This window comes from Ornithodoros turicata, unplaced genomic scaffold (assembly GCF_037126465.1).
Source record: "Ornithodoros turicata isolate Travis unplaced genomic scaffold, ASM3712646v1 Chromosome31, whole genome shotgun sequence".
NCBI classification, from domain to species: domain Eukaryota; kingdom Metazoa; phylum Arthropoda; class Arachnida; order Ixodida; family Argasidae; genus Ornithodoros; species Ornithodoros turicata.
Genome location: NW_026999355.1, coordinates 741467 through 757678, shown reverse-complemented (window position 1 = coordinate 757678; position 16212 = coordinate 741467). Strand labels below are relative to the sequence as shown.

The 16212-nt window shown below is 48.0% G+C and overlaps 1 protein-coding gene across 1 annotated transcript in view; it reads right to left on the bottom strand.

Annotated features, from left to right (window-relative positions):
* Nucleotides 1-1287: 1287 nt before the first annotated feature.
* The window catches only part of LOC135373751 (uncharacterized), a 54441-nt gene continuing 39516 nt past the window's right edge, over nucleotides 1288-16212 (bottom strand). Inside the window, exons 4-6 of the mRNA XM_064606840.1 lie at nucleotides 7191-7274; nucleotides 5878-6034; nucleotides 1288-1966 (exon numbers count right to left, since the gene is read on the bottom strand). Of these exons, the coding sequence (XP_064462910.1) occupies nucleotides 1864-1966; nucleotides 5878-6034; nucleotides 7191-7274 (344 nt within the window). The 3' untranslated portion in view covers nucleotides 1288-1863. The remainder of the gene's footprint in view (nucleotides 1967-5877; nucleotides 6035-7190; nucleotides 7275-16212) is intronic.

The window sequence follows — 16212 nt, the reverse complement described above, 5'->3', positions numbered from 1 at the left end:
ATAGGGACGTACCCTACAGACCATATAACCGGCCGTTACTGTTTCAGGTAGCGTCGTCGTGTCGAAAGTAAGAATGAGATGTTTGGTGGGGATTTCATTTCCCTCTCGGCGGATTACGATTCTCCGTACGGACGTTACGTTTTGATCCTGGAAGCCCTCACAAATGTCTTGTTCTGATATTTTTAATAGTTCTTGGACTGAAATGACACCTTTCGTGCTGTTTAGGGATCTGTGCGGTGAAACGGTGAGTGGAGTGTTGTTAATTCCCGTTATTTTCAAGAGGTTTGTGCTTTATATTACATCGTTAACTTCAACAAGTAAGTCCCCAGAAGCCATTTTCTTTGCCTTGTACTTTGGTCCTAACACATTAGTGAGTACTTTACCTACGACAAACGGGGATATTTCCCCCCACGGTTTTTTCGGTACTTTCAGAGTGGATGATGAGGAACTTTGGAAAAGAATTTGCTTGTTTCCGTTGCGATGGGAAAAATTCTTCGGTGCGTCCTCTCTTCAGAGGCCGATCATGAGTAGCATGCTTTTTGGGTCTCATACAAGTAGGTTTGTTTCGGCGGTGGTGCCGGCCGCCCACCACGGAGCCCAACAAGGGAATGTTATCGGCACATTGAACGTTAGCCGTACACTTCCGCTATAACACTATGCATGACAACCAAGGTAGATTACCTGCACAGGGTTAACCCTTGCTGCCTGTGAGAATGGTCAAAGGAAGGAAAGGATAATAGGATAGATGGGAGACAGCTGGCAGGACAGAGACAGACTAGAGAGGGGGACAGGAAAAGGCAACTGGCTGATTCCCTCTGGTTGGGTCAGACCAGAGGCACCGTCTGCAAGAAGCTGGAGCCAAAGTGGAGTGTTGCCTCCACTGAGGGGCCGCAACGGTCCAAAACCTCAGCATTGGCTCAGCCACCAGGATCTACTTTTCCTCGGTTACGGCTAAGCCACGCACAGCCGTCACGTGGGTGGCTCCAAACCACTTGTGCTCGGGTCCGCGGTGTCGCAACCCATCAAACGCCTGCGACAGCAGACGCCCCTGCGGGGGCGAGACAACTGTGCAAACATACGTCTGCGCGCAGGCGTTTTCTGTGATGTACCTTAATAGGTCAAAGTTACGCTCACAACTAACACCTCAAAACGACACCTCAAAAACGAACACCTCAACGCAGCCCATAAGATTACAGCTGCGCAATGAATTTCGCACGATGTTGCCAAGTTTCCTCATCACACAGCAAATAAAAAGGGTTGCTGACCCTGTTATTGAGCAACGCTAAGTAACTCATATATATATATATATATATATATATACACGTTTTATGTCATCTATATCAAGAACAGGCTAGCCCAAATCCGTGGAAATGGCTCCTTCATGGCTCAATGCTTCCATGGCTCAATGCGGCCCGCGGACACGAATGAGTGCGGCACCCCTGCTGCTATAGTGGCAGAAGTGTACGAAGTTGGGGTAGTTGGTGTCTAGACATATTGTTGAATGCAGAGTGTCGAATAAAGACTTCCGTTAGTTGTCAGTAAGCAGCCGTGGCGCCAACCTCTTGTCTTCACTGTGTTGCTCATTGCTGCATTCAACAGTATGCCAGTGGCAACACGGTTGTGCTAGTCAAAGGACATATGCCATTATAGGCTGTGTAAAAAGTAAAGGGCCAGGAAATAATCTTGCTTTCATGACGTGTGTTCTGCCGTTGAGACTGTGACACAACGTGTTGTGCGTTTGCCGGAGGGACATCTTTCAATTAGAATGTCCGTCCAATTGTATCCGGAATGGAGGTCCGCTGTCCCTCGCAGCAGAGCTCCGCTAATGTCATATTGCGACGCTCTCTTATCGCACGATATAACTCAAGCACTGATGCTGCAGTTGCCGACGGCGTCGTCGTCGCAGATTATTTCATTCTCCTTCTGCAGTGGTGTGTAGGAGTGGCTTGATATACGGGCGCAGTACCTAATGGAAAATAAAGCGTTGTGAGTGTCGTGGAGGACGCTTAGCTTACGTATAACAGGGCCACTTTGCACTTGGCAGAGGCACTTGCAACAGGGATCAGAAATCGTGTCATACACGAGGGGCGGTTCTGGGGGGGGGGGGGGGCAAAAAAAGCATTACGTTATACAGTGGTTTTCCCGCTCTTCCCTCACCAATTACGCGCATCGACAAAGAAAGTGTCCCCTCCCCTAAAATGAGGGTCTGGAACCGACCCTTGTCACACGATTCGCATGTTTCACTGATCGATTCAGATGGGATTCGCATGTTTTACTGGTTGATCCAGATGGGATTGGCATGTTTCACTGGTCGATTCCGATCGGATTCGCGTGTTTCACTGGTCGACTCGGATGGCTTTCGCATGTTTCACTGCAGAGATCCAGACTGGATTCGCATGTTTCACTGGTCGATTCGGATGGGATTCGCATGTCTCTCTCTCTCTCGAGATTCAGAACGTATTCGCGTGTTTCACTGTCGAGGTTCAGATTAGATTCGCATGTTTGACTGGTCGACTCGGGTTGGATTCGCATGTTTCACTGGTCGATTCGGATTGGATTCGCATGTTTCGGGTCGAATCGGATTGGATTCGCATTAGAGATGGGACGAATCCAGAATTTTTTTAATCCGAATCCGAATCCAAGGAAGGTTCTGCGAATCCACGAATCTTACGAATCTCGAATCCTTTTTATGAATAGAGTTTAAAACGCCAAGAAAAAAAAAACCTATACCGAAAAGTGTTTTGAAATAGAATATGATACATTTGTTTAGTGAAAAACAAATTAAATAATACTTCAGTTTCGGGAGAAAACATACCCATATAGTTCTTCTCAAACGTAATCTATTTAACACACTGTTCATCGACTACAAGAAGCGAACTATAAATTCGCGAGAATTATTTATCATAAAACTAAGCAACAATCGAAAGCAAAACCATATTACTTTTAAACTTGTAATGTAACAGTTCCTACCTGAACTCTTTCTGTCCAGAGCAATGTAAACAAAAAAACAAGAAAACACCCTTCGGCCAATGAGGCTTTCGAGGACTCCGGAGTCGCCAGTTTGAAAAAGAAACAAAACAAACGTGGTTGGTGGATTCGAAAAATTCGATTCGCCGTTTTGGGAGCTGGGATTCGTGGATTCGAGGATTTGGTTGGCACATCGATGATTCGCATGTTTTACCGGTCAAATCGGATTGGATTCGCAGGTTTTACTGGTCGATTCGGTTTGGATTCGCATGTGTCACTGGTCGATTCGGTTTGGATTCGCGTGTTTCACTGGTCGAATCGGATCGGATTCGCATGTTTCACTGGTCGAGTCGGATCGGATTCGCATGTTTCACTGGTCGAATCGGATCAGATTCGCATGTTTCACTGGTCGTTTGAGATTGCAGAGGACGACGGTCTTCCTCTACACGAGTCCCGATCGGTGACGATGGAATCTTTTCGATCATGGTGGAATCTTCTGGAGGGCCTGATGGCGTGGCCGCTATTCAGGCGGGATCGGTGGAACTGATGATGCGCTGGCGCGCGTGATTGTATGCGCGTCGTGGTCACCCACAGCCGCCACACTCCTCCCCCCTTCAGACGCGGAGCGGTAGTTGCGGTTGAGGGCTGCGTCGATACCTTGAGGTGGCGGTGGCAAGCGGTGACGACACGTTGATGAGACAGCTGGATACTGATTCCTTGTGGTTGCTGCGTCTGCGGTAGTGGCGTGGTGGTGAGGGCAAGTGCTGCGTTGGCCGAGCAAATTCCAGGGTGAGAGCTTGAGCAGCACGGGCTCCAGGGCGGTGTGGGCGATTGTACCGCGACCCGTACAGGGGCAGTACGCTTGGACTGTTGTTGCCGATGAGGTACCGAGGAGTTGCAGAGAGAAGTAATATCCAAAGGTAGCTTTGGTGCCGGTGGTGTGCATCGGTGTTGGAGCTGCGATGTCCGCAGGGTAAGATGGGTGCTGACGGTGTGCGCCAGTGGAACGGGAGGTGAGGGTGCCATGTTGGATGGAGGTGGTGTAGTCCGAGGCGCCGACTAGGGTGACGTGGCTCCGGCTGCCGCGACTACAGAGACCAGTAGGCGAGCGCAAAGCTCTAGTGCCGCGGCCGGACTGATCTGTGAGAGATGCCGGGGAGGACCATCGTGAAGCAGGTGGAGGCTGGGAGCATGACTCATGGTGGTCTACCCTGGGGGTCCCCGGTGGAACGTTGCCCTTGGATGAAAGATCGCCGGCATGAGGCAGTGTTGACGCTTAGATGGTGGTGTTTGCAAGTGTCGACAGGTGTGAAATGCGTGGTCTTGGGAAGTGTGGAAGCGTCGGTGCCTAGTGATTCTGGCGGTCCGCAGACGGTCTTGAAATTTCGGATGGTAGAAGGGTCGAATTGCCGTACATGGTGTCTTCCGTTCAGGCTTCCGCTACACGTGTCCCGATCGGTGACGATTGAATCTTCTGGAGGGTCTGATGTCGTGGCCGCTGTCCAAGCGTGCATCGATGGAACTACTACTTCGATCTCGGATGCTCGCCGTTATCCACAAGGGAAGATTGCCCAAGGCTAAGCATAATGGTTACAAATAACAACTGATGATGCGCTGGCGCGCGGGTTTGAGACATATGTCGGCACAGTTCCCTTAGAAGTCGGCCCAGGACGTCAGTCTTGACGTTGCCCACTCCTGTGAGACCGACAATGGCGAGCCCTTTTACCAGCACCGCCGGCGCGTGATCGTATTGCGCGTCGTCGTCGTCCACGGCCGCCACAAGATCAACTCGCTCCGCGTCTGGCGAACGCCAACTATAGATACAGAAGAGCCTGCGTATGCCTCCCCTCACTCCTTCGCAAGTAGATATATTTAGTCAGGCAATCGTCGCAGGAGGCCAAGATGTCAGCCAATCGCCGAAGACGATTTCGAAACATCAGGTTTTCGTGGCTAGCAGCGACAGATGGTGGCTCGTCTCCATAGCTATGGCCGCTGAAAGCACGGTCGTGATTGGTGTGTCACGTACGTCACACTTAATTGTTGCGTCACGTACGTCGCCCAAACCAGGTGCTGTTGGTGTTAGTCGGGTGCGCATCCTTCTTGCTCTACCAGAACTAACCCGGGTTGACCCGAGAGTTCAGAGTAGCTACTCGTTGCGTTCCAGAATCAACCCGATTACGTCACGCCGTCACGACCCGCGTTTCAGAAACGAGTCGCCTACCCGAGGATAGCGACTCCGGATCGACTGGCGTTACTCTCTGTCAGATTAGGGTACCTAAGAGTATAGTGACGTCAGAGCTGTCGTCCGCTTTTGCTGCTGCTCGTCTCGGTTACAATATGGTGGACGCCCGGAAATCCCAGTGCAGATTTTGTGACGTCATGTTTTCTCCAGAGCAGCATGCGCAGAACCATATACAACACACATCAGCGCGTTGCATGTGAATGCCGAAAGCTGCTTCAATGCATTTTAGACCTAGCTACGGACCAGAACCAGCGCTACCGTTTCTCGGAAGGCGCGGTAACTACCCTTAATTCATGGCGTGAATGCTTTACGAACTCACGCAAGGTGACCCCACACCGAAGTCGACACCGTCACAGCAAAACGGAGCAGCGGCCAGAGGTTCTGATGTCCGGAGGCTCAAATATCAGTGTCGTCCGCTGTCGCCACAGTCGAGGATCGTACTCGCGCTGGCCCGTTGCATAATCAACTCGAGGATCGCATACACTCTTGGTCACGTGGCCAACTCCTACCCGAAAGCTTGTTTTGGAACGCATATTCGGGAGAACTCGAACGAACAGGTAAGACGGGACCAGGTAAGTACGGCAACAAGGTCGATTTGCAGTTCTAGAGCTGTAGAGCATCTGGCATACTATAGTTCCAGTGCCTCGGGTAACTGGTTACATACTCACACGAGCAGCACGACAGAACATAGGCAAATGGCTGCAGCTATGAGGTACACCAACCCCGGGAAGAAGTCCAGAGACCACTGAAAGACCTTGGTGAAGATCACCTCACCAACGATGGGGAGGATGGCTTCACAGGACGCCAGGAATGAAAAGATCTTCCCTGCATTATCCAAAGACACATACTTCAATAATAAAACGGCAAACAACATCGGGGCAAAGCTTTTCTTGCTGAGCTCATGGTTACTGGGACTCCGCAAAGCCGAGTCTTTCGGATAAATCCGAATTGCTTTCAAATTTAAGGAGTACATTTTTGGTATTTGTTTAGATAAATCCGAAAGTCCGCAATCCAATAGTTATGAAACGTTTTATGAACGTCCGGAAGTCGGAACGTCTTACGTTCATGGCGCTGATGTCGACCGATATCAGTGATGTTAACGTGAGGAGCTGGGAGTAAGGTCGCATGTGACTTGCGGTCAATGAATAAATAAATAATGAGAAAAAAGTAATCAAGCAGTACGTTTAATGATAACTGATGTAACTTTTTTTTTCTTTTTTCTGAACAACGCAAGCAGGTGACCTGAACCGCGCGCGCGAAGCCAATGTTCCACGCTGCTTTCAAAAATCATCCGCCCTTGGAAAGAGCGAATTGGAGGATGAGGAAAGAATGAAGGAAAGGATGAAGGAAAGGATGAAGGAAAGGATGAAGGAAAGGATGAAGGAAAGGATGAAGGAAAGGATGAAGGAAAGGATGAGGGAAAGGATGAGGGAAAGGATGAGGGAAAGGATGAGGGAAAGATGAAGGAAAGTCGTGACATAGCCTACTTTCAGTATACTTTTTGAGTAACTTGTATCCTTGTTTCGAGTACTTCTTTAGATGGTAGGCAGGTGATCGAACACGAAAATGGCTGATAAGCCAAACCATTATCAACAAATGGGATAAGGGGCAGACTGGCGGTTTGAGTGTCTATTCGATGTTCTGTGAATAAGAATATTTTTAGAATTTGTTACTGTATAGAATCTTTTAGAAATCTCAATTATTCGTTCACGACTAAGAAATACATTATTCAATCTATGAGGTGAACAGAGAAGATACGTTTTATGATTTCGTTAGTCTTGAACATATAAGGGAGCAAAGTAACTGTATAAGTATCGAGTACTTCTTCAGTTTGTACGTGTAACTTACATACTTTTGGACCCACTTATCTGTAACAGTAACTCAAATACTTTATAACTAACTTTAACAACTTTAGGTAGTGCACGTATAACGGTGCCACAGGTTGAGTTTGGCCGATGTAAATTTCGTTATAAGGCCTCACCAACTTCATCTTCTGCCAACAGCTTGGAGAGATGCGTGCGTATGCCCACGTGACCCACGAAAGATGGAATACCAACAACGTATTCTGAAAGAGAAGACAAGGTGGAGAATGATACGAACTTATTAATAACAGCACGGATGTCAAGAAGTAATGGAATGCGAGCAATATGTGACACACGTGTTGTCAAGTGTCCGGGTTAGCGTCCAGAATGGAATGCAAAATCAACATCCTATAACCGAACATCCGAAACCATATTCTTCGCGGTAACGTATCGTTCCACTGAAGTTTGGTGGATCTTTATTTTTTACTTTTTTATCGTTTACAGATTTTTTTTGTAAAAAAAAAACGTTGAGAGCAGCACAGACGTCGTCTTTGCAGTTGAGTTATACGGCTAGGCGGGCATCCTGTCGAAGGGAGTATGTACAGCTCCGTCCAAACTTAACTTGAACACGGCGCCGGCCTGCGGAGCAAGAGGGACGACACCCTGGCGGCTCTAACTGGAATTATCGGGAGAGAGCGTTGAGGGCTGTCCTATACTCGCATCACGGAGGTGGCCATCTGAGAAGTGGTGCTCCGCTTCGAATGGGCAATGATAAGAGACGCAAAGCTTCAGCTTGTTTGTAGTGATTACGTGACCTTGTGCCACCTGATATCACTGATCGCTGTGAAGCATCAGTTGCCTCAAAACTGCCGTTTCCTTGCTATTAACTGCGCGGGAGAAGCTCTGTGCGTTCAAGGGCTAAAAGATAATTTCACTCTCATAACAAACCCGAGTTATTTTGAAGCAGCATGGAAGTGGTGATGGACAGTGAATATGTGAATAATGCGAGCGAGCAACCACATTGTGATGTCGCATGGAAAATTCCATTCTTACGACGTTCTACAAGGTGTTCTTTACCGTAAATTATTTCGACGCATAGCAAGCTGCTCATTCTCATTGTTGTTCGAAGAAATAAAGGCTAGAAGGGAAGGAAAATAAAGAGTAGCACTCATAAAGGCGCCGACTATTCCACATTATTTAACATGTTTAACTTCTTCGTTAGCACACTGTGACACAAGGAGAATCACTGGGAGAATGGAACAAGCTCGTCAACTGGCTGGCCATCGCGAACATATGATACAACGTTGCGCGGAATGCAGTGCTCTAAGCAACGATCTTTTCCAGCGTAATGCATTTACACGTGTGTATTATTATTACATTGCTTTCATTCTATTGCTTAATTCCAATCATTGTGACGCCACTACAGCAATATGACGCATACCAATGACATGGCTGCTAACGGCGCGGACAATCACTGATCAGATGGCGAAGATTTCAATCGCCCGCAGCAATTTCCAGAACAGACTGGAACGATGCGCAGATAACAAATATCCACGCAAACGTCAGCGCCCGTTCGAAGCGGAGCACCAGTTCTCAGACGGGCACCACCGTGATGCGAGTAGGACAGCCCTCAACGCTCTCTCCCGATAATTCCAGTTAGAGCCGCTAGGGTGTCGTCCCTCTTGCTCCGCAGGCCGGCGCCGTGTTCAAGTTAGGTTTGGACGGAGCTGTACCTACAAGTAACTACAAGATGACTGATTACCTAAAATTTCGTAATTCATTAACTTTTTAATTAGGGAATTTCGGGCAAAAGCGATACTGGGGACAAACCTCATTGATTATATATTTTAAAAACCGCGAAACAAGCGCGTGCTGTGCAACGTCCGAAACCAAAACCACGTGCCTCAGGAGCCCATGACCTTCCCCGTCGGAGGCTTATTTGGGCCACAAAGTGGTTGATCTGGCCAGCAGATCAGCACCTACTCCAATCATTTCCATCCCTCCAAACCACGTGGCCCTCTGGTGTGGAATTGAGCACTGTGCTCCCTGCGATCCGAATCGGTGAGGTTTCGACTCATTTGCGTACCAGAATTCCGCGATAGATATTCCAACGCACGTGCACGTTACAGGATTTTTTTTTAATGGAATGACTTTCAACGAGGATTGCCCGAAAGTACCTAATTCAATATTTAATTAATAATTGACATTTAAGTAGTTAGTCGTCCTCTTCGAGAGGATGTCCGCTAGGACGTTTCGCCTGTGACTGCACTATGGCTACCGAAAGACCGAGAGCACTTGTATGAGCAGCACACTTGGGGACGGGCGACTTCTTCTAATGGGACGACTATTATTGGTATGATAACAGATTTTCGTCATCGTTACCACAGTGAAAACATAGTCTCGCACCCGTTGCCTGTTTCTCTCGTGGTTGCGTGTGACACGAAATGAGCAACTTCCTCTTCCTCATCAAAGGGGGTACCCTCTCCACTACGACAGTTTTGTGAATCGTGCTTACGACCAGAGGTGAGCACCCTCACGAGGGCGTGCGAGGGTTTCCTCACCCTCACCTCACAATATTTGAGGTGAGGAGAGGGCCAATTTTTCTGGTGATGTTTGAGGTGAGGTGAGGAAAATTTTCAAAAAAATTTTAGGTGAGGTGAGGAAAACTATGGGAAAATGTTTTGAGGTGAGGCGAGGAAAAATTTATGAACGCTCACTTTATGAAAACTTTTCCCGCGCGTACATGGGATATCTTTCCTTCTTTCTGCAGCTTCTGTCTCTCATCTGGGCGGGGACTGCCCTCCTCTCTCGCCGCTGATCTGACGCCCGACTTTGCGCGTACTCGCATACCCGCAATTGAACCTCAATTTCCGCGCAACTTTTATCGGTATAACAATCGTTCCACGAAGCGTTTTCTGTGATTGACTAGGCCAAGTCTTCCAGCAAGCCGAAAAAAAAAAAAAGAACGGTACATTGACTAAGCAATTTAATGAGTTCAATTTCGAAAATGTATTTCAATGGCAAATTGATGAAACTATTTGTATTTGGTGACAAACTAAATGTCCAGAAGAAAGTTGTTTACCCCATATTTTTCCGTTAAGCCGTTTTCTTATAATGGTCAAATGACACGTTTAATTCGTGCCGTACCCTGTATGCACTCACGCTTGAGATATATCCATTTGCATTGGTAGTCACTCAAAGCCAACGCGCATCGAATACACAATCTTCACATCGAATACGCAAATAGCTTTAAAAAATTGAGGTGAGGTGATGTGAGGAAAATGTCGAAAAAAATTGAGGTGAGGTGAGGAAAATTTCGGCGGGGAATTTGAGGTGAGGTGAGGAAAATTTTTCTCCCAGAAAATTGAGGTGAGGGCGAGGCTAGTGAGGACAAATGCCCACCTCTGCTTACGACGCCGTCGTACGCGCGTCGCAGGCGGCGACGTCTTGGCGCATCTTAGCGTTACTTACGATCGCGTTTGTGAATCCGACCCCAGGTCCTTCTAGGCTAACCAATCCCGAATACTCACACGAAATCATGGTTGAAATGTTGATTTATGGGTGCCAAACATCTCCGTCGAAACCCCTTCACGCTGCGCTCCCACGTCACGGCGTTATGGCGCTTTGAATATGATGAGGTCTCTCACTTTTAGCTCCCCTCCTCCATCTCGGTATTACGTATCGAGCGCGCAACGGAAGTGCGAGCTTCCCATCTTCATGAAACGCTGGTACGCGGCGCGGCGAAGTGCTCGTAACGCCAGCGGAAATGAGCGAAGTGCTAAGACGTAGAGCAACCGGTCAAAGCGTCATGTCCCGCCTGCTGCCCCGCCCCGCATGGAGCTGCTCCGCACCGCTTGGCGCCACGGTTAGCGGGGGCCTCGAAGATGGGAGATTTTTAAAGCTCGGTAGCCTAAAAAAATATAGGATTTGGGAGGTGGGGACTTCGTATAAGAGGTGCGCAGCGTGAAGCGTACAGACCCTGTCAGAGACAAAGGTCTATCCGTGTGGTTTCTCAATCCCTTTAACACATATCGAACAAGTAACCCAATAAACAAGTGGCAGAGAACGTTCAAAGTCGCCCTTGGAATGGAGGAAGGATAATAGGATCTACATAGATGGCCTATTTAAGGTGCGCGGTAGGTTTACCTACATCGGGGCCGGCGTCTACTTTTTGGTCCTGGGGGGCACACGCCAAGATTGCGCCCCCCCCCCCTCACGCCGTACCACACAACTTCTTTGGCCGTGCGTTCCGTGGGTGACCCCTAAACACATGGACGCCCCGAACGAAACACGACACAACGGAATGACTGAAAAGCGTACCATACGGCATCCAACCTTTGATAGGAGGGTCCGTCAAAAAGTAAACCTTAAATTTTTTTTTTATTTGCGAAAATGTAGCAGAGAGATAGAAGGCTTGTGATCACTTTTCAACATCGCCCCCCCCCCTCCCCATACGTTCAATGCACCGTGCGGCACCGCCTCACCAGCGCTCCAATGGCAGAACAAACAAAAAAAACATCCTGCGGTTGACTCTGTAGCCACTCATGCACCCACCTGCTTTACTTCGTCGTCACTGGCAATTTTTTTTCCCGCCTAGCGCTTCTTTGGTAGGCCAAATAGATGATAGTCGCTGGGCGCAAGGTCCGCCGGAATATGCGAGATGGGGAAGACACCTCCAGACGAAGGTCCTTAATTTTTTCCACGGTCGCACGAGCTGTGTGCGGTCGCGCATTGTCATGCTGTAGCAGCAAGCCAGAACTGAGTAAGCCACGGCGTTTAGATTTTATCGCGGGCTTCAACTCTTTCTGGGTAAGCTTCACTGTATGACTGGCTGTTGACAGTGGCTCCCTGATGGGCATGTTGCGCTTCCACGATTGGATCTTTTGCATCCCAGAAAACAGTCAGCATTACCTTGCCGGCCGACAGAAGCGAACGAAACTTCTTGGTTTCAGTGAAATGGAATGCCGCCACTCCTTGCTTGCCCTCTTGGTTTCCGGCTGGAAATAGCTAGTGCACCCAACATTCGTCGCCATTGACAATACGTTGCAAGAAGTCGTCGCTCTGAGCTTCATAGCGCTGTGACAGCCTCCTGACAGGCGTCCATGCGACGTCCCTTGAGTTCCGGAATCAAGTGCTTTGGTACACATCGGGCTGATACCTTGTGGTAATGTAGAACGTCGTGAACAACGTGGTGACTGATGTTCAAGTTTCCAGCCACCTGGTCGATGGTTACTCTGCGGTTGTCCCGTATGACAGCTTCCACTGCAACGATAATGTCAGGCGTTGTGGCATCGGTCGGCCGCCAGGAGCGGCCGCGGTGCATCAGCCACAGAAGTCACGCCAGATTTAAACCTCCTGCGCCCCTCGTACACTTGCTGCAGCGACAAACAAGTATCCCCATACTGGGATACCATCCTCTGATGAATATCGTTCGATTTTCACCTTCACTCGTCCTTCACTCGTTGAAGAAAAAACGAACGGCTGAACGCTGCTCCTGGCTGGTGCACACGTGCAAGGGGGCAGCCATCTTTGATATGGTCTGATGACGCCACGCTTCCCGTCATGACAACTTTCTGTCTCTCACTGTTTCGTTTCGCCGTGGGAAAGAGCTTGTGTGAAGCAAAAGTCGCGCACTGCGCAATTTCGATTTTTTATCGTGATTTTAGGGTTACTTTTTGACTGAGCCTCGTATTCTATTCTGTTGAAAGGACAGGCTTGTACACAATGCGTTAATATGCCTTAATATATATGCCTTGCAAAGACCATACTTGTGACCGTCGAACAATGCAACAGAGCTTCACAGACGACAGACGATGTCATCGGTTTGGGGGACGCCAAACACCGTGAGCTCCCAGCCATCCGGCAGTCATTTTTACGCCCCCTCGGAGGACGTCTTGGGAGGAGTCTACGGGGGGGGGGATTGCCCCCCCCCCTCCCGTAGACGCCGCCACTGACCAAGATGAGTGTTATTTAGAGAGCTGAATATTAGGCTGATTCGCACAATAAGAAAATGTCTGGTAGGGTAACATAGGACCAGACTTGTACAAAATACTGCGCAAAAGTATTTAAAATACGATACTAAATACTCTACGGAAACAGTATTTAAAATAGAGTACAAAATACTCAAAACTTAAAGTAATTTGAGTAGAGTACTAAATACTCTAAGAAGTATTTAAGATACTATTTAAAGTACTTTAGTATTAGCAGTAAGTGAAACGCATATTCTGAACGTGGCCTTACAAATGAAAGGAATAAACTTCATCAGCCATGCATATCTTTCATTTGCAACGTCTTGGTGTCAAGTAATGTTTGGTGAACTTTGGTGAACCCAAGTAAACTTTGTTGATATGTTCTGACCCAAAACTTCGTAATCCCTCCTGTATGTCGGTTCGGGTCTTTCAACCTCTGACACGTGTTTATTGCTTTGATGACCAAGGAAATAAATACCGGGATTATCTTGTACCTAATCCCCTTGTGATTCACCTGGCAATATGAATAGGAACGGTTTTCTGACGAAGCTGGCTATTGAGAAGCAAGGCCAGGCTTGGGACCAGCCTATTGTACAAGAGGAAAAATGACAGATTCGCGAATTCCCGAAAAAAAGAAAACGAAGAAAAATGGGGTTAAATCCCAGTGAGCTGAAAATCTCGGCACGGCGGGAAGCGTGCTGGATATGGCTTGACGAGGAAGGAAAGTATTTTGAGTACTGAGTAGCCGAATAAAGTATTTTACCGAAAAAAGTATTTTAAATACATTAAAAATACTTGTCGCAAAAAGTATTGAGTACCAAAATACCGGAAAAAGTATTTAAAATACTGTATTTTGAGTACGTACTCAAGATACGTACAAGTCTGCATAGGACCAAGACAATATGAGGTACATATAGCAACATGAGCTTCCTGTGTCTTATCTAATGTGACCGTGGCTGAAGTGCTTGGCACTGCTCAAGAGAGCCCAAAACAGCAGTTCGTCCGTGCTGGTAAGATAGGGTATAATGGGCGGTAAATAGGGCTCCATGAGCCCAGGACGAGCAATGCAATACTCACGGAGGTAGTAGAGCCACTCCGTGTACGCCAGACCACATACGACAAGTTGACCAACTGCAAAGGACACTCCGGTGGCTGCCATCCACAAATCAGATACCTTCAATACCCGTGAGAAAAGGAGTACGATGGGCGCATAGAAGATGTAGGTGACGCCTGACGAGATAGAGCTGACGGCCGTGTACTCTTGCACGCTCCAGGAGTACATCTTCCGCACATAATAGTAGGACACGCTCATGGCTGCGAATAAATGAGACAAGTTAGTCAAGAGATGCTAGCAATAGAACTGGGACGGTTTCCTATTGATAAAACATCATTCTGTTACTTTACTCGTCGCGTGGTGTGCAGCCCCGAGGAAGGGAGACCTCGGAAGAAAATCGGTTGCAGGCTTCTGTTACTATTATGGTTACTGACATGTTTCGAACGCAGTTACGGAATATCTCGTCTGAAAACGGCGCAAACGTCACGAAAATGGTTTTTGAAATGCGAGGAGCGGTCACCCGGAGCCGCCACTGGAAGGATGTGTTGCAAGCAACACTGGGAGGACGTCCGGTGACATAAATACGCCATCTTTGTAACTACCCCCAAGCGAGTGCTTTCTGCAAAACCGCCACCTTGACCTGGTCGCACGTGATAGAAACAGTCATTTTGAGGTCACGTGACTTTGTTTGCATGTCGTTTTGTCGCTAACGATATATATTTCTGTCGTCATAAAGCCAAGAGATGAATATAATGTACGTATTTTGCCAGCGTAAACTATGCCATACTTCTTCCGCAACATGGTAGCTCATTTTTCCTTAGTTTAAGTACATCGCATCGGCTCAGTGAGTCTTAACACGCAGTCGGCATCACATATCTTTGGAAGTCGTCAACAGTACTGTGGCTTATGTGCAGAACTGCGCGTTTTACTGCGAGATTATAGGATAAAAATACTTCCAAAACGTCGCGCAGAAACGACAACCGCACTGTTTATAAACTGTTTGCCAGCAAGCAAACCAATTTCTCACCCGGTGCATTTCCTATGGCCTATACCGTCCGCAAACCGCCTTTTTTTTTTTTTTTCCTCTGTCTGCTTCACATTCACATCACCACGTATAGGTGACGCTGCCTGGAGACGAAGCAAAACCAGAACCTATGGAACAACCAGATGGACTAGATGCAGGGTTTCGAGGCAGCGCCACCTATACATGGTGATGTGAACGAGAAGCAGACAGAGGGAAAAAAATGGTGGTGTGTGGGCGGTATAGGCCATAGGAAATACATGGGGTGAGAATTTGCTTTGCTTCTAACTTTTGTCTACAAAGTGATAGCATTTGAAAAAAAATGTGGTTGAAGCTTGAGACGAATGACTATGAGTCTGTAAAGTTTGAAGCGCTAGAAACGTCATCTTCTATTTTTACGACGTTATCAAAATGTGTAACCTTTGCTAAATTCACCCTGTAGATTGTAGATAAGGCTGCGAAGCAAGGCTCGTCATGCGCGGCGAGCACCTGTGCAACACGGAGGTTGCTGTTAGCGTATACACCTGTGACTCTGAAGAAACTTCGTCGCACTTCTCAGAGTCTGACGAAAATACAGGTTCGTAATGGCCCGAACCCTTGAAGGAACCCAAGCCCCTCCACCTAGCTGTCACGGACCGACCCACGCAAATCATGCAGATCCGAGGAGAACATAATATATGGGGAAGAGGGGACCAGTGTGACGATCGCAAAAGTTCTTGCAGTTCATGGCGTCTATTTAAGCAGCACACTAGCTTGCATAGTTTTCAAAGTTTTCAAAATACTTCCAATCTTCGTGACACCACCTCATTGGCTCATTGGTCATGACAGCCTGTACATGTAATCGTATTGTGCAGGTCCAAGTCAGCTACTTTCTTTCCTTTTTTTTCATCCGTACTTTGCAGTGTGCACAGATCTGTGTGCGTGTTGTCGCACACAGGATCGGGGGGGGGGAGGAAGTGAGTTTTCGTATCGAGCCCCCCACCCTTACGTTGGAGGTCTGGCTACGCCACTGTTTCCGGCGCACGTCACAAGAACCTCAGGTGATCGGAATTACCTCCGCAGTCCTATACCCTGCAGCTCGTGCAGCCACAGCCGGTGCTAGGGGTGTGCGGGGCCTGAGGCAAAGGCACATCGCGGGGCCTGTTTCACACGATTAA